The sequence below is a fragment of the Chelmon rostratus genome, chromosome 22 (genome assembly GCF_017976325.1).
Source record: "Chelmon rostratus isolate fCheRos1 chromosome 22, fCheRos1.pri, whole genome shotgun sequence".
NCBI classification, from domain to species: Eukaryota; Metazoa; Chordata; class Actinopteri; order Chaetodontiformes; family Chaetodontidae; genus Chelmon; species Chelmon rostratus.
In genome coordinates, this window is record NC_055679.1 from 720132 (window position 1) to 738885 (window position 18754).

The 18754-nt window shown below is 41.2% G+C and overlaps 1 protein-coding gene across 1 annotated transcript in view; it reads right to left on the reverse strand.

Moving 5' to 3' along the window:
* large1 (LARGE xylosyl- and glucuronyltransferase 1) overlaps positions 1 to 18754 on the reverse strand; it is a 92044-nt gene that overhangs the window by 16706 nt on the left and 56584 nt on the right. Inside the window, exons 7-10 of the mRNA XM_041963864.1 lie at positions 9944 to 10048; positions 8343 to 8455; positions 2816 to 2941; positions 1688 to 1843 (exon numbers count right to left, since the gene is read on the reverse strand). Of these exons, the coding sequence (XP_041819798.1) occupies positions 1688 to 1843; positions 2816 to 2941; positions 8343 to 8455; positions 9944 to 10048 (500 nt within the window). The remainder of the gene's footprint in view (positions 1 to 1687; positions 1844 to 2815; positions 2942 to 8342; positions 8456 to 9943; positions 10049 to 18754) is intronic.

Below are 18754 nucleotides of genomic sequence, written 5' to 3' on the forward strand. Positions count from 1 at the left end.
CCTGGCAAGAATGCAAAGTGACACAATCAAACGCAGCAAAGATGTTTTGTGTTATGTTTTTGGCTGCAGCCGCGTGAAGTTCATGTTGTTTATACATCTCTGTGTTGTTTGCTGTAGTGATGTTGATGCCTACTGTATTTAATTTCTAGGCTTGCTGCACCCACCATGGTGTCCATAGCTATTTTTATTTATTGTTGGCTCTTCTGTTTTTAATTGCTTGAGTTTTGTGTTGTGGGGGCTGTTGTGAATTTATAATTGCTAATCAGTAAGCACTGGCAGGAAAATCTGTCTCTACAAATGGAATTTATTGTTGGTGTGGACATCAGGGATTGGTGACATGATGTGATACTGTTCCACTGGTGTTGTTGGATTGACAGTAGCTGCGTTTCCATTGCCTCTAGAAATGCGCAAATCCTAAATATCGCAATAAAAAACGGTAATGGAAACACCTAAATTTCGTAAATCCTCTCAAATATCGCAAAAACATTTTTACGCTCTCATGAGGTGGTTTTTCAGACGTGTCTATATTTAGGTGTATCGCAAAAGTGTAATGGAAACACTTTTTTCGAATTTACACGTCTCCGAGGTCAGCGGACTCCCCGTTTCGGGCCGGCCGCATGCAGTCAGATATAACGTCTTGTCAATTTTGTAGTGTTTGTATGTTTTCTGGATCTCAATAAGTAGCAGACAAAAACACTACAACTGTTCCAGCTGCCATGATGGCCAATCCGACAGCTGTGATCTCGTCCTGTGCGCACTTTGCAAAATCGTGAGATGAACTTGTGATGAGTGTGTGCACCTCAGCTATGTGGGAGACACGCGTGCACGCCGTTAACTTTAATATTTACACATAATTGCTGATAGAAAATATGTTCAAAGGACACTTCAGTAATTCACAGTCCTGTATTCTGCTGCTGCTCCGCCGGCGCGAGCTGACGCTGTCAGAGCGAGCTGATGCTGTCAGAGGAGCCTCGCGTAATAACAAAGTGATAAATAATGGGCCATTAAAATCACTGATCACTCTAAGTCAAGAGATAATTTCTTTATTTCACCTTCAGCATGTGCTTTTTAATTATAGAGCTTTGTGTTAAGTTTTACCGACGCACAGCACGCACACACATCTCGCGGGACGTCCGAGAACTTACGAGAATTTCGGCTGGTTCGCAAAACACTGTTCAATGGAAACACCTGCAAGTCGCATTCGAATTTTGCCGAAATTTCAGAAATATCGCTTTTATTTTGCAAACAACTGTAATGGAAACGCAGCTAATGAATGCAACTGTAGCCTAAAGGTGTACAACAGTTTAACAGAAGCATCATATATCACCAATAATTTCCAAAATGTAGCACAGTAACAGTTTGGTCAGAGTACATTTTAACTGACTGAAATACTTTTTTTTATACAAGTACTTTTAAAATAAAAATAAATCACAACAAAAGATGCCATTACTGTAAATTAACATTACTGGTACTTGAGTATATTCTTGTTCTCTTTCCATCTCAAGAGTAATCTGAAACGAATAGTGAGAATCTCAGATCAAAAGCATTCCACTACCTTAAGACTACCCCCCCAAAAACAACTTAACACCAATTTACTAGTTTTACTACAATTTTGCTATTACCACATGTCATACCTACAGTGCTAAACAGAAACCACTAGCAGAAATATAAATGCAGTCCCGCTTACGTTCTCACTGTTGTGGTCGGCCTCGCTGGGGCAGCCGAACAGCTCACGTCGAAGCAGGTTGCCATCGTACTCCAGAAAGGTTAGATAGAGATTCCGAAAAAACTCCACATGCTTGTTCTTCACTCGCAGCTTCTTTGGAGAATTCCAGTGGATCACCTGGATCACAGATAGCCGTTAAAGCAGTTATCAGGGTCTATTTTTGTCATACTCAGATAAATATTCATATTCATATTTTGGATATATATACTCAGATTTAGGCTATATATCTTTATATTGAGGCTATTTACTATATTAATAATTTCAAAACCTGTGTAATATCCCTAATGGCCCTGAATTCCACGATCTGGTGGTAAATTACCCACTGAAGCAGCATAGCCTCATTTTCAGAATTTCACTGGCAATATGAAGCGCCAGTCGTCTTGTGCACATAAACGGGTACAGATTACAAAACGGTCTGACAGCCCACAGGCAGGCTGTCAGAGTGTTAAGAGGGCCCTTCTTAATAACAAGAATGATTCATGTCAGCTTTCTCTTTACCTTTTGTGGGAGGAAAGCCTTCCTCTAACATTAATGGAATCAGTCCTTATAGTCTGATCTAGTTATTTGAATGCAGGAGAACAAAACAAAAGTCAAAAAAGCATCACATGTGGGTGTTTGACTGGCCACTCCACAACAGGTCCACCCTGAAAAGTACTGAAACAAATCAAACAAAAATAACTGCTGATCTGCTTTTCTAATCAGCTTCTACCGTTAATGCTTTATATTGTGTTAATTGTCCCCAACAATAATTATTTGTTTCTTTATGAGACACTTACTGAATTAAATGTGAATTTTTCTACAGGAATAATTTGTTGCATGACTTGGCTGTTGTCATATATATATACTGGTTGTTTCATAGTCCACCTACTGGGAACCACTAACAGGCTCTCCACAGCTCCTGAAACCTGGAAAAGACAATGCTTCTCCACCAGAATCTGTGACGCGCTTTCTCTGCCTGAAGTAGAACCAAATGTCTGTCACTTTAAGTGTGGGGCTGGCTTGAGTCTCTTGATTAATGCAGGTCATGTCTTGCATGTCTGAAATGGCTGTGAAGTGAGTGTGAGCACAGTAGGGACAGCAGGGTCTCACCTTGAGGTCTGACACATCTTTGTAGCACTTCTCGGAGCGGGTGTGGTCGGACAGCTGGACATTCCAGAAGCAGGGCAGCTGGTGAATCAGGAACGGGTTTTGTTTGATCACAGCATTGAAGATGTCCTGCAGACAGACAGACAGACAGACAGACACACACACACACACACACGTTACGTTTCATCATCGAAAGGCCTGCACCACACAGTATAATCTGACCCTACTACCTGTTTATTCCATGACCACATAAAGATGTATTAAAGAGGCCATATTACGCTTTTGGGGTTTTTACTTACTGTGCATGTATAAAGTGTGCAAAGTTACAAGGTCCAGAGACCATGCCAAAGGGAGTTACTTTCTCCCACAGCAAACACTGCTCCTAAATTGTTTGAAACTTCTCCTCAATAGTCCAGCCTTTTCTTCTGTTTCTTGCCTGTGTCAAAAGGTAACACAAGGATGTGGTTTTTTCAGAACTGTTCCAGCACATCGCCTGCAATGGCTGCAACATAACAGATGAGGGCAATTGTGCCCATCAGTGTGCTTGTTTTTGCCACTCACACGTTTAGATTGTTATTATACAGGAAGTGTCTGACAACATTATGGAAAGGATCCCTACAGAGTTTGACCTTTTTGTGGAAGATTTAGGTGATTTTTGTTTAACTACAATCAGCTGTTATTTCACTTTATTCAAAACCACCAGACTTCATTTGGAAAACCAGTAATATTACCTTGCAGACCATTGTAAAACACACTCTATTCAAACTCAAAATAATAAAATTAAACTCACCAAAGCCATATGTATTTTTCCACTGCTTCAACAATCATTAACTCTGGTTTGGTCATAATAAACTATTTCACACAGTTAGAGATAAAATTGTGCCTCTACACACTGTTTTCCACCCACTGCCTTTGTTTCGATCGAATCTAATTTGCAGCCAAATAAATAACGAAAGTAGTAGGTTGGATCCTCTTGACGTTCCAAACTTCTTTTGAGCCTGGTCCAGTCTTTACAGGCACTTTTATCATTAATTTCTTACATTGTACTTTGTGGTGACACATATGGGTTACATACAGTATAAGATTATTTTTTTTTACATATTAAAGCATGTATACCTATTCTAGTAGACCCAAAATAAAAGTATGAACCTGAAAATGAGCACAATATGTTAATAATAAATCTTACCCTGCATATTGCATGGATGTTAAACTAAAGACCAATTTTCACAAGGTCAGTAAAACAGTGCATGTCAAGAATCAGCTCAGCCATGAGCCGAAGTGCAGTATGAACAGGGAGCTTGTTCCACCATTGTGAAGGCAGGACAGCAACAGCAACAGTCAGCAGTAGCTTGGCCCACCATGTAGTGAGGATGTGACTGATTGACAGTAGCAGAGTGTAGTGGACGGGCTGGGGTGGATCGTTTGGTCCTGGATGTTAGACAAGCCTGAGCCATTTACAGTACGGCTGGCAAGTAGCATTGTCTTGCATCGAATCCCAGTAGCCACCAGTAGCCAGTACAGGGTGCAGAGCAATGGTATGGTGTGGGACAACCAGATTGCTGCGTTCTGGATAAACTAAAGAAGTCGGACGTCACACGCAGGCACACAAGCCAGGAGTGGTGGTCTAGGCATGAGATGACAAGAGCCTGGACCAGAACCTGCGCCATCTCCTGGGTGAGGAACGAATGTGTCCTGCTGATGTGGAGAATGAATCCGCAAGATCGGGTTGTCGCAACAATGTTGGCAGCGAAGGACAGCTGTCAGCAATCTGGGGACACCATAGAGTTGTCAGTGGTAATAGAGAGGTTATGGACCTCACCTCACTGTTAAAAACAGATCACAGTTTGGATGTATGTGTAATCACACTCGTAAAGAAGAATACTTCAAATCACTTTAAGGAGATGTTCTTTGAGACACTTATTTTGACTTTGAGATCGTTGTAGGTTCACAAGACAAGTGTCTTAGTGACAGACTCCAGTTTCTTAATGGGACACATAAAAACTATAGCCACATAATTAATGCTGCGATAAAGAGGGCTGAAAGTCGATTGGAGCTTATACAGCAGAAGGCAGATGGAATGCTCAAACGATTTCCAAAGCCCCGTTCATTTTCCAAACTGCGTACCTTGTGGGACTTTACTTAATGAAGGTTTAATTAAAATCTCATAAACGCATCTCTCATCTACATAAGCTCTGAATAGCACTGAGATAATGGAGAGACCCTTCACCAAGGTCTAAGTGTCTGCCCTTAATCTGATAGATAAAGAACACGGCATGCTTTAAGATTTGACCTATTTATGACCTTCAGGATACAAATACACTCAAGTGGGATGAAAAAAGTGCCATACCTGAAATCAAACCTGTGTACAGCTTTGACATGTAAACGGTGTGTTCTGGTGCACTATGTGATTAAAAGGGAGGTAAAAGACATATGTAGATATATGTTGCCTGAAAAACTTAATTGTGTGCAACACACACTGACCGCATCGTGAGGGGTAATGTCAGTTCACATCCATAGCAACATTCAGTGTCAATGCAGGATGAAGTGTGTCCTTTATGTAGCGAAGCATGAAAGTGTAAGGGCGTGGAGGTCAGAGTGGTTTGTGGGTGTGTAGAGAGTCACATCACAGGCCAACAATTAACATTCACTTTTGTTAAGGCCATGTTATGATAAAAAGGAGGGGTTCATCATTTGTTGTCAGACCATGCTGGAAAGCAAAAGTATTATGCAATAACTGTTCTGAATGACCACATTCAAAGGGCTGTAATGCTGATAATCACAAAGAGGGCCAAAACAAGATAATAGTTTAAACGTGGGGATAATGACGCGTAATTCAGACAGCCTCTCCTCCTGGAAGACACTGCGATGCACTTGTTCATTTACAGTAAACGTGAAAGAAAAGTTGTGTAAAGAATGAGAAAAGAGGGCTTAATGGAGCAGTTCAAACCTTGTTTGCTTTTGTAGCCCCACACAGCTGAACAATTGTTGTGTGAAGTGGGTGTGAATGTCAGGTTTTTGTAGGTTTTTGTCTGAAGCTATTAGATCATCCAACAATCATTTGTCAAAGAAGCTTACAGGAAGCTTTGTGTAAACATAATCATTCCCTAACTTTAACCAAGTGTTTTAGGTACCTAACCCTAACAATATCTTAACAATCACTTATTGGCCATAACAATGGTCTTTTCCTAAATGTAACTATACCATACATACCTCATTCTTTGTGTGTTTCCATTTTTTTTCTCCCAACATACAGACAGCAACTGAAGAGGACTTAACCATGCGGGACTACAGTAAGGCAAAGGACTCCAGATGCAACTAACTGTACTGCATTGACTGGGAGTTGCATGAATGCATGACTTTGCCGTCATGGTAACCTCATGTATCAACTTCTGTGAACACGTATGCCTCCCAACCAAAACCCACAGAATGTACAATAACCCTAACAGCCCTGGTTCACCAAACAGCTCAGAGAACTCAGGCACCACAAAGGATAGGAATTCAGGTGGGTGACATGGATACATTCACTGGAGAGAACCTCAAGCTTGGCTTGGCAGTCACCTGTCTAACCCTGTCACCACCAACATCAGATCTCACCATATCTGTTCTCCCTGTACACCGATACTGAACCTCCAGCCTTACTTCCATCAAGTTGGACAAGTTTGCTGGCACCATGTTGTAAGACAATAATCTGGAGCTCAACATCAGCAAGATGCTGGATATAGTCATGAACTTCTGCAGACAACCACCTCAACATCCCCCTCTACTCATCAACAATGCAGCTGTAAAGATGGTGGAGTCTGTTAAGTTTCTGTGTATCACAATCACCAGGGACCTGTGGTTGGAAGACATACTCATCTCATGTTATCAAGCAAGCTCACCAGAGGATGCTCTTCCTCAGACTGCTTCAGAAGATGCACCCAGTTCTACAGAGCCACCAACAAGAGTGTCCTCACCTCCTCCATCACTGCGTGGTACCCCCCATCCTCTGCCCACACCAAACACAAACTGGAACGCATCATGCAAGCATCCAAGTGGCTCAAAGAACATGATCAAGTGCCCATGATCAAGTGTTCTGCATGATGCCAGAGTGGGCCAGTGGGCCAACAGAATGATGGCAGACCATCACATTTGGCTCTCTGCCTCTTCAGAAAGCGTCCATCCAGCCACAGGTTTGGCTACATCAGCACCAGCACCACCAGACATGTGAACAGACCATCAATCTTCTCAAAAACCAATCCTAGCACCCTCCACCACTCACCATGCATTGTAGCCAGTGCCTTCACACACATACGCACACATGCACACATATACACAGACTGTGACGGTACAGTCCCCTCCTATGGATTGTGCTATATGTGCAGTATTTGCCAGGACTCTACAATATGTGCAAATTTAGCATAATGCTGCCTATTTACTGCATTATTCCTAACCTGCATACAAATGGCAAACAGTATAAAGCATTATGTACCATTATGTATTTAATTCTTGTTTTTAACTTTGTTTAACTTTTAACTTAGCCTTTTAATTTTTAATTTTCTTGTTCACTGCACTGTATAACCAAATGAAATTTCTGTGTACATTTTATTAAAGAGATTCTGATTCTGATTAGCATTTGGTGCACAGGATTAACAACAGAATTTTTCTACTCTGTTGTTATTCCTACTACTATTGCCTCCAACACCCAAATTTCCCCGGCTAGGGATTAAAAAAGTCTTGTTTTATCTCTTATCTTATCTTATCAGACGTTGTCACTGAATTTTTGACTTTTCAAAACAAGCCAACAAGCACACTCACTTTTCAACAATGACTGGTCAGGCCTGTAGAGGTGAGACAGTGTGCAGGGTTTGATTTAGTTGCAAGTGCAACACCATGCCTTTGAATGCCTTTGAGGAGAGACTGTCTGAAAGCGTGCGCTGATATCCCCATTTATATGATTAATGGGGATGACACAACAAAGACACAAATTTCTTGGAGAGAAATCAGGGAGGTAGTGTGATATAGTCTGGAGGAGGGTATAACAGCATGTTGGACTTCCAGAACAGGCAGAAACACCTTTATCTTTAGATGTGGTAGGATAACACAGTGTACGAAGCAGTTTGTCTGAAGCATACAGAACCGTTTATTGTAGCGTAGTTTAACAGCAACAGTTTAAGGTGGCAGTGACAGAAAACAAAAGCGTGAAGAAGTTGCAACAGTTTATATTACTAGCCTGGTCTAAAATGTATGGTCAAGCAAGCTCCTGCAACCAGTACAAGTATTTCTGAGATTTGCCCATGTGAAATGACATGAGGATTTGTGTGTGCGTGTGCGTGTGTGTGTGTGTGTGTGTTTATGTGTGTCCCCACTGCGGACGTTAAGCTGACTTCACACTAACCCACACGGACATTAAAGTCCCCACAGGTGCAGACCATTTTTGAGGGTTAAGACTTGGTTTTAGAGTTAGGGTTGTGATTGTTAAAGTTAGGGTCAGGGATGTGTTAATGGAGTGTCTCAACGGGGAAAGTGATATAAACGTGTGTGCATTTGTTACCTGGTCTGCCAGGGAGGTGGACAGCATGCTCATTAGTTCCCTCTCTGCAGTCAGTCTCCACATTTGCTCCCATCGCAGCTTCCGGAGACGATCCAGGAGAAGCAATATCACCCCTGAAAAGAGCACACGCACATGCGCACACACACAGAAATGTATAAACACACGGACAAACACACACACACACACAAATGGACAAACACACGGACACGCATGCACGCACACAAGTACAGACAGAGATATGGTAGCTTTAGAAACAGACAGATTAGTATCTAGCTGCCTGGTAGAGGTGATAAAGTCCCATCATGAGGTACTGAATCACAGCCTTGTGTTTTCTGAGATAAAGGTGTAGACTCTAAGGTTAAACAGAGACAAGCACTGTATGGAGAAAACATTAAAATCCTCCTGGAAGCACAAATCATTCTTAGAAGCTCATGTGCTTCTTCCCTCAGCTAACTTTATCCACCAACAAACAGGAAAAATGTTCCTGGCTGCTGTACCTAAAATCTAGCAGCCAGTTTTCAGAAGGAGAGACATCGTGAATATTTTTTCGAATTGGAACAAACCATCTTTCACACCCTACTGTGCTCCATCTGTTGTGACGGCTCCCGCCACAAAGCCTACCAACCGCAGCTGAAGTGGAGGCTCTCTGTCAAATTGGTCTATATAAATGCAACACATGCTTCTCTGTTTCTGAGATCTGATGTTCAGTCACGCTGACAGGAAGTTTAAGAGCTGAACAACACACGTGTCCAGGTGAGTTTTACACTGCCCCCACTGAGCTGTGTGTGCTGTGAAATTCACAGAGCTGCTGCAGTGGGTTGTGCTGTTTGTTTTAGGTTATAGTCAAGAGAACTATTATCCTCCTGCTCCAAACAGCACAGAGTGAGCTATAAGTCACCATAAAGAAAAGACCCGCTGCATTTTATAGAGGAAAAAACATATGCAGGGGAAAATAATAACAAGGTGCAAGGGAATCCAATCAATTCCACTATCAGCAGCTCTGAGGCTCTGTGAAATTACATACCCCAAACCTTTGTGAAAATATTTTTTCCCACAATTTTCAACAAGCCTAGTGAATGCTTGCATATTTAATCAATGCCTGTGCACATGTACTACATTTTTGTAAGAAAAGAAACTGCCTTGCTGTGGCCCACTCTTTACTTTCACTGTTTTTCCACTGGCTTTGAAAAACTGGAGACACTAATTCTCCAAAGAAAAATTAAACTAAAAAATACAATTATTTCAACAGCAATCAAATGTTTTTTTTAATGGGAAAAGGATGGCAAATGAAAATCATCTTGCATGGTTTAAAAAGGCAAATTATAATCATAAAGATAAATAAAAATAAAAATGAAACTGTTATATACAGTATGTAACTACAAATGCAAGTTGTTACAGCAGGAGTGAGCAATAACAAATTGTTTTTAACGTGCATACTGAGTTTTTTTTAATCTAATTAATTCACGCAATTAATGTGTCACTCTTCTCACCATTACTGACTGAAAATCTGCTTTAAATGAAAAGTAGTGCACAACTGGGATGCATTCTTAAATGTGTCCCTACTATGCTAACATGCTAATATCACATTCTCCTGCACTTACCAGTGTTGAAGCCTCTGCCCAGAGCCGGCCAGGGTCGATGGTTCTTCCACAGGTTCCCCAGGTACCAGTCACTCTGGTTCTCCACCAAACCCAGAACCTGCTGGCCTGAACACAGCAAACACAACATCATGTCATTCTCTCTTATATTTCCTATGTCTTGCCAATAAATAATAAACTGCAGTAGACATTACACAGACAGGATAATAGATAAAAAGTGCATCTCCATGACATAGTTTGTCCATCAGAAAGCACAAACAGTTCATTTAAACACAAGATACTCGTGCTCAAAAAGAGGATTCATTCTCAGTGAAGAACCTTGGACCCCTAATCTGCCTCTATACCTGCCAAAGAGCAGTGATTCCTAACACGTCTCTGGGGATCATCAGGTGGAAACCTCCCTTCAACAGTGTTTCGCCTACTTAGTCCCACGACACCTCCAGGAGGCTAGGCGGTGAACTCCGGCGTCCCAGAGTCACCCCCCCTAGTGCCAGTTTACACTGCTCCTACACAATCTAAACAGCTCTGCCACGTTTAACTGACCCAGGCCTGTTTAGGAGATGCTCCAGGTGGTGGCCAGTACTGATGCTACCATTTAGCTAATGCTAATGCTAACCGCTAAGAAGAACAGAAGAAGACAATACAGTTCTGATGCTACCATTTAGCTAATGCTAATGCTACCTGCTAAGAAGAACAGAAGAAGACAATACAGCTAGATTCACCTATACTGTTAATGTTAACTATTTCGCTTCTCTTTTTCTCAGTTGTTAAATGTCACGCTCATGCCATATCTTGGCACTTTAAAATAAATTTAAGAGAAATAATGTTTTTTTTTGTTATGTGCTTATTAAAGAGCATCAGTGGATATATCATCATCTGATTTTTAAACTCAATAATAATACTGCTATTGGTATCAACCTCAAAAATCCAGTATTGTTTGGCCTTCCAGAAAAAGGAAATAATATGCCTTTTGAGCTCCTGCAAGCCTTTTCAAGTGAAAAATCTTTGCAGAAGGTGTTCACTTTCATTGACCATGGCTTAACAGGTAAATATGGGTCACTATTTGAGAATGTATGATAACTACATTTTAGAAAAGAAGCTTTAAAACTAATTGTAAACTCAATAAAAAACATTATATGTTGCACTCGGTTTTATCTTGAGATAAGGAGATAACTGAGTCATGATCTCTAGCTAGCTTCACTTCCGTATGATTTGAATTGTGTGCAGATGGAATAAGAGGTTGGAGGCGATCAGCAGACACTTCAGGGTCATGTGGTTCAACATAGAGCCAGCAGAAAAATAATCCTTTCATAAAGTGGGCTTTTACGAGTCAATGACAAACCAGGAAAGAACTTTAACTGCTACTTCACAAATGGCACACTGCTGCCATGAGAGAAGGGGCAAATTGAATTCAGTCCTAAGCTCATATGAATTTAAAGTTTTGAGCCACAAGATAAAAGGTATAAAGAGGACAGAAGGAGGCGGAATGAAATAAAGAGGAGAGATCAAGGAAATAAAGAGATAAGAAGGGAAGGGATGCACGAGGGCTTCAGGGCAAGAGATTATGAGAGGCAAGCTGGGCAGAGATAAAGGTCAAGGAGATCGGCATTAGGGAGGAGATAGAAGCATGGAGAGTGGGCCTGGGTGTAGCAGTGGCAGCTTTAACGAAGGCTGTAAGGAAGATTAATGAGTGCTTATTGGAGCAGGCAGCAGAGAGCAGCAGCTCCTTTTAGAAATGCTGCAAAACAAAGAACACAGATCCGCCATCAAGGTGACAACTGAGCAGGCCAATTAGTGCTCTAGAGGCAGAACACTGCTCCTTTTGGACAGACTTCACAGGTGATTCTGCTTTGGTTTGGGTTCGCAAAAAAAAGTGGTTGTAAATTTAATCTCATCGTCAGCAGTGGTGTTCCCACCAAAATTTGACAGAAATCTCTTCTTGTATATTCTACTCCATGCTTTCATTAAGGTTAAACAATATTGATTGCAATTAAGTCATGAAACTGTGTGACTATAGTTACAGTTAATGAAATTTTAATCATGTTTCATGTCCCTGTAAAACACAAACTAGTTCTGTATTCAGCACCAGCAAAATACAATCAGAATCAAAGCTCAATTTCTTTACTGTTGTACTTCCTTAAATTCAGGGCCCCCTCCTGGAGCTGGACCTGGGAGGGAAGCTTACTGGGTAGCACCTGGTGGCCAGGCCTCGACCTGTGGTGCCTGGTGGAGCACAGCCCAAAAGAGGAGTGGCCAGTCTGATCTTAACCTGAGTGGTGCTTTGTTAGAGATCAACGATCAACTTTGTCTCATCAGGACAAGTGGGGCTAGAGTGGAGCAGAGCTGTCAGTAAATCAACACCTGGTGATGAGTGGGCTCAGATCATAGGGGAGATTGTTGGTCAGACCTGGTGAACTCAACTGAAGCCCCTGTCTGCTAGGTCTTTAACTCCCACCTCTAACAGAATTTCTCATGAGTCCCGAGGGAGGATGAGGATGTGCAGGCCGGGTGGATGTTCAAAGCCTGTATTGTAAATGGTAAATGGACTGTATTTACATAGTGCTTTTCTTGTCTGACAACAAACCAAAGTGTTTTTATAACACATGCCTCCATTCACCGATTCACACAATGGTAGCTAGGCCACCTGCTCACTACGTGCACACTCACACACCAATGCACAGCATCAGGAGCATTTTGGGGATTAGTATCTTACCCAAGGATACTTCGACATGTAGGCTGCTGAGGCCGGGGATCAACCGGCCACTGACCTTCTGATAAGTGGATGACTGCTCTACCTCCTGAGCCAAAGTAGCTCCTGGCATCAAGTGATTATTATTATTGTCCACTGGTATATTTTAACCTGTTGGTACATATCACTGTGTATTTTTTTTTATTCTGTCGGTACATTTCACTGTGTATATTTTATTCTGCTTGCATATTTTATTCTGTTTGCACATTTCACTTCCATATTTTATTGTTTATTGTTTCGTATATTTTATTGCCTTAGTATATTTTCATTCTGTTATATTTTTAATTGCTTTACGAATATTTTTATTGCATGTTGGTTTATTTTATTTTATTTTATTGTAGTTATCTTAATTTTATTCTTTCTAGTCTTCTTATCTTTCTTACCATCTGTTCCTAACATGGGGGTTGCAATGAAAATTTCATTGACATGCGCAATGACAATAAAGACTCTTGAATCTTGAATCTTGATTAGGTAAAGGTCTTTGAAGGTTTGTTTTAAAATGTGGAATACAAATTAAGTTTATTTCATGTCTTTAAAGGGATGCAGCTGTGTCCGTCTCTGGGATTCATACTCCTTACTGTCTTGTACTTGGTTGCTGTAGTTTTATGAAGTCCCAACCCCCCCCTGTGCTCTGTTATTGGGTGGAGGGGCAAAATGAGAAAATACATATATAGAGGGCAGGGTCTCTGCAGATAAATGAACCACCACACACTTCTCGTGCATCATAAGTGATTCTCTTTCTAAGAAAAGTCCGGCATAGTATACCTTTAAAGTTGCCTCCTGTTTATGCAGCCATCAGACATAGAGCAACATCATCGAGCATTTAAGGTTTTTTGTGGCCACATGAAAAATCTTTGGTCTCTGTCTCTTTACCTGCTGAATGCTCCACTATGGTCACCCAGCCAGTTGCTAACTCGCTCGGCAGGTAGCATGAAGTGGGAATATTAGAGCTTTTTCATTGGAAGCAGCTTCCTCCTGCTGCTGAAAATTGTGTTGATTAGAGTGGAGTTTGTGGGCTGAAAAACCGAAGCAATGAGCTAAAAGAGGCTCGACTGCTTCACAGAGCTGAGGGGAACCATAGAGTCGGAGGTCATTCTCTCAGTACACAAACTAATTTTATACAATTTTAATATTATTTATGTATTTTAAAACTTAGTGTTATACCTTAAATTATCAATCATCATTGTTAATTAACAGTTTTCCTTTCCCATCAATGTCAGTGTTGTTTGGGTTCCAGACAGGGAAACAGCTTTCTTCCACAAATCTTTGAGTGAATTCAAACATTCGCAATGAGAAAAAGTGAGGAGCAACTGACCGTGAAGCTAAAACTACTGTCTTTCTCAAAAACAGTCAAATACTGACTTTCTAAGGCAGAGAGCCATGACAGGCAAGAAGAGGAAACAAAATCAATACAGCTTTACTCTATTTCAAGAAAGAGGAAAAAAATGAAGAGCTCTGGTTTAGAATAATATGTGAAAAAATATCCCTTCAAAACAAGTAGATATTGATACTCTATACTCAAACAAAGCTGTCAGCCATAGCCACTGCATCTGCTTTTTATGTCTTCAAAACAGATTAATTCACATTACACTGTTTAGGTGTTATTGATCTTGTAATTTAACAACTGGCTATCTGGCCTGTGAGCCTCTGAAGGATTAAAGCCAATGCCTGGTATTTAGTGATTACAGCCTGAGTAGAATGTAGTACAGAGTTGGACATAATGGTATACATGCATGTCCCACATAGCAAAGTCCTCGCAGAGAGAACCTTAGGCCATGCACAATCTATTTCCCAGCATGCAGTCGGCTGAGGGGGGAGTGAACAGTTCTTAAATTAGCCGTGGAGAGGTACCAGGAGATCAGTGGGAGGTTTTACTGCTGAGTCAGTGGTGCTGATACAAGTAACGATGAATGCCAAGGTCAGCAGGCCCAACATACACTCTTCACTCCACCATTTTATCCTCCTACTGCACCTCCCTTGAAGCATCGATTTAACAACCTTATCAGGAGTTAAATTCCAGCAGTGCCTCTGACAGCCTGGTGGGAATTCAACAAAATCACAAAAACTATTTTGCACCATCTAATTTTACACCCATTTGGAACAATCCTGATTTTCCAAGGAACATGAGACCACTTAATTTCCACACATGGTCTAAGAAAGGCATTGTACAACCTCAAACAACAATACACTGGTTTCATTCATCAACTCGGTGCAGAAGCACAGCATTGGGAGCAAACAATTTCTCAAATGTCTATCTTGAGCTCTTTTTTTCATGCAAATAAACTGCCCCCCTCCTTAGGCTCTGGGAGCAGTTTTATAGGGGATTAAACCCACAAAGGGCCATTAAAAAACAACATAGAAAACAAAACAGACACCAAAATCTCCATTACAACATGTTAAAACTAAAATATGCTAAACACATAACTAATGCCCAAAACAATATGGAAAACATGGTTACAGCAGTGCAAAAGTAATTATAAAAAGAATCAATAACCTCTGTTAAATCTACCGGACTGACCCTGCCGACCTGTTCTCACACTCCTTGATTGTGTCCTGATCCTTTAAGTTGGACTTAAATCTAAGTTTCCCTCTGCACAGCAAGATGTGAGTTCTCAAGCCAACTCAGGTAATGTGGAATTTAAATAAATCCCATTTTATTATCAGATAGACCTCTCCCCCAGTAGACATTTTGACTTGTCAGAGTAGGAAAAGCTCATGTGTTACTAATAACATTATCAACAGCTCTGTTGCAGTCAAGTGAGCATGATGGTGTGACAGTGAGCCAGTATGAGTGACACAAAAGCCCTGAAACTGAAACAGCTAAATGGAATTCAGCCATCATTCATGTGATTCCACCTTTTCATACAGTACTGTGGCATGTCAGAATGTCTGACGTGAAAAAGGGCTATTAAGTTTTGCAAATGAACAAATGGCCACATCTTTTTTCCCAGGAAAATCCAACAGGTAAAATAAGGCTCGTTGGTAAGAGCTAGCATGATGCGGCAAGTCATCGTCTGTGTCCCGGTGTCCTTGAATGCCAAGTGATCAGCTACAGGAGGCTGGAACTACTGAAAAATAGAGAAATGATGTCTCATGCACAAGACTGCAATACACTTAAGTGTTCTTAGTTCCAGGGCAGGTAGTTGGTGGGTTACACTGCCAAAGCATCAACTGCCATCAGTTCTGTTGATTGCAGAAGGCGGGGTAGTAAGGTTAAGGATGATGTTGTAATGCAGTGCAGGGTGTTGTCATGGCGATCCACTTCTGTCATTAGGGCAAATACATTTTGCATATCAACTGCAGGAGCAAGACAGATTTGAATTGAGTTTATTTTCTAATAATCTTTCTTTTTGAAAATGTTAACAGAACACCATGTTGTGGTTGTCACAATTAAAAAGCAACCAGGACCAGTGACCAGGAGCCTATGGTCAATAAACAACTGACTGAATGGGTAAATAGGTTATTTCTGTATAGGTTTTTTATAGAAAATGAGTTTTGAAAAAGTCACAGAAGCTGATATATTTCACTGCTGCAGTTCTACACAGATGTTGCTCAATGGTGCCACAGTCTGCCTGTTTAGTGGCTCTGTCATCAAGTTAGCAATAATAAATATGCATCATCTGAGAACAATAATAAATCTGGTGAAACTGTTGCGTGTTTGTTAGGTTTAGGCACGCAAATGACTTGATTAGGTTTAGAGAAAAATCATGGTTTGTCTTGTAATAAGTAAGTTACTTAGTTACTTAAGTTATGTATGTTACGTCACTTCACTTACGAAAGAAATCAACCTTTACTTTCAGTTTCACTTGTGACACAAACCCCTATCTCCTGGGTGAAGGTCCTGTGCGTGATCCATCCAACCTCCTCCATAGGTGGACTTTTCTTGCTCTTTATACTACATCAGTTGTCCCCAACCTTTTTATCACTGCAGACTGGTCAATGCTTGACAATTGTACTGCAACCCGGAAGGGGAGGGGGTGTACGTAGATGCAGCTTCCTTGTAACCTTGCAACAACATTGTCTTTTAATCCAGGGTGCTTGGTCTCCAAGCGGCGAATTAGAGAGCCGGTCGCCACATATGATGCAGAGCGGGCTCGTTGTGTGGGAATCACCTGTCGACAAATCCAGATTTCAAGTAGGACTCCTGCTATTGTCTGTTAAAGGCTTTCTTTTTCTTGGAAGTCGTCGGCTCTTCTTCTGTCTCTTCACTGGGCCTTTTCTATTCTCCTGTCATGTCTGAGATCTGAAAATGTGTGGGGAATTCTGTTTTGGCCTGAGCTGAGGCTCAAAGGCTGCATAATGGTAAGTTGTGTACTGCTCTACTTCTGATAAAGTAACTGTAGCTGTTTCAGGACAGTGAGGGCTAATTCATCAATATCAACAGATCCAAACAGAAAATTAGACCACATTGATTTGGGATTTTGCCTCTTGCTTTCATGTACAGATTCTCCTTTGAATTGAAGTTCAGATATTGTGTTTCATCACTACCCCTCAATTTTAAACTTTCCATTTCACAAAGTTAGATGGTGTCCACAGTAAAGGTGTTCTTTATGCTAAAAGTGTTGCTGAAGTTGTGAAACTGCTGATCATCTAAGACAGTACCTGGTGAAATAAACTGTAAATCCTCAGGTAAAACTGTGCAGCTGCACTGACAGCTTATTTAGCAGATGGCGAGTTATAGTACTATATCAAAGTGACCACTCTCAAATGAGTTTTGCCACTCGGGAAAGACGGCTGTGAAGGAAAGCTGCTATTTGCGGAAGCTTTGGGCCTGAGGCTGCAGGACGCTTGCTGGGTTACATTCCCAGTGTCAGTGTAGGGGGCTCGTTCCCTTTCACCAGCTTTGTGGCAAGATTCATCACACCAGTGATGATCAATTATCAATTATGTCAATCAAAATGATATCAAGCCAAATCCCTGTTCACTGATAAGGTTCTGTTTCTCTTTACCAGCCTGGAAATCTACTCTCTCTGCCTCAATTTATGTTGTCTCTCACATCAACATAGATTACTGAGGTAAATGACAGATAACAAAGATAAAACAATGAAAGTAAAAGATGCAAGATAAGCTATAAAATGCATTTCTTTGACACAACTGTCAAAGTGTCATCAGCTCTTAAATGGGTGATATTTAACTGTGAGATCACACCAGAAGATTTAATGAAGTGACTAGGACGAGCCTTTCATTTCAGTGAGCCTTAGTGATGAGAGGCAGCAGCAGTCACCACGGCAGCAGAAAGGACTGAACTGTCACTGCCTAACACAACTTCATTTCAAATTAAGATTTTATCATTCACAACATGCTGATGCAGCTTCAAATTTATCCAAAAAATGTACGACTTTCTTCCCACTGTAAATCTGTACAAAATTACACCATTATTGATCCCCACTGTGCAGACCCCAGGGAACTAAGTGCCTTAGTCAAGGGCAGTGCCAGGAGAATGAACGTACATCGTGGGAGAAGCCAGAGCACCTGCCCAAGCAAGGATTTGGAGGCTAGGAATCCTTGCTGTGATGCAACAGCGCTAACCATCGAGACACTGCAGCTCTTAAAGTACAGTGAGTTTCAACTTTGATCTGATTGTCAGTCACCATTCAAAGAACAACCACTAAGATGACAGCTATCTGTGATAACCTGAAAGCAACCATCATTCTCATTCAATGAAATATATGAACTCAAATTCCTTCTATGTGTTCACATACTTGCCCAATAAAGCAAATTGTGATTCTGTGTTCATGAGACCAGAGTTTTGTGCACATTTTCCTTTACAGGGGCTCATCTATCTCCGACATACAGTTTGTGGCTGTGAGATGCCTCGGTTGTGTTACTGCCGTGTCTTAGGACATGCTGCTGTGTGTGTGTGTGTGTGTGTGTGTGTGTGTGTGTTTCTCTCTCTTTGTCTAATATAGGACCACATGACCAGGAGAAAGCGATCTGATTGGTGGAGGCTTCGTATTTAAGTGAACCTGTTCCGGCCTTCTCCCCTTCCTCCTGCAACATAAGACTAAACAGTTGCCCAGTGGCATGACCAGAGAAAGATAAGAAAGGTTCAACTTTATGCAAAT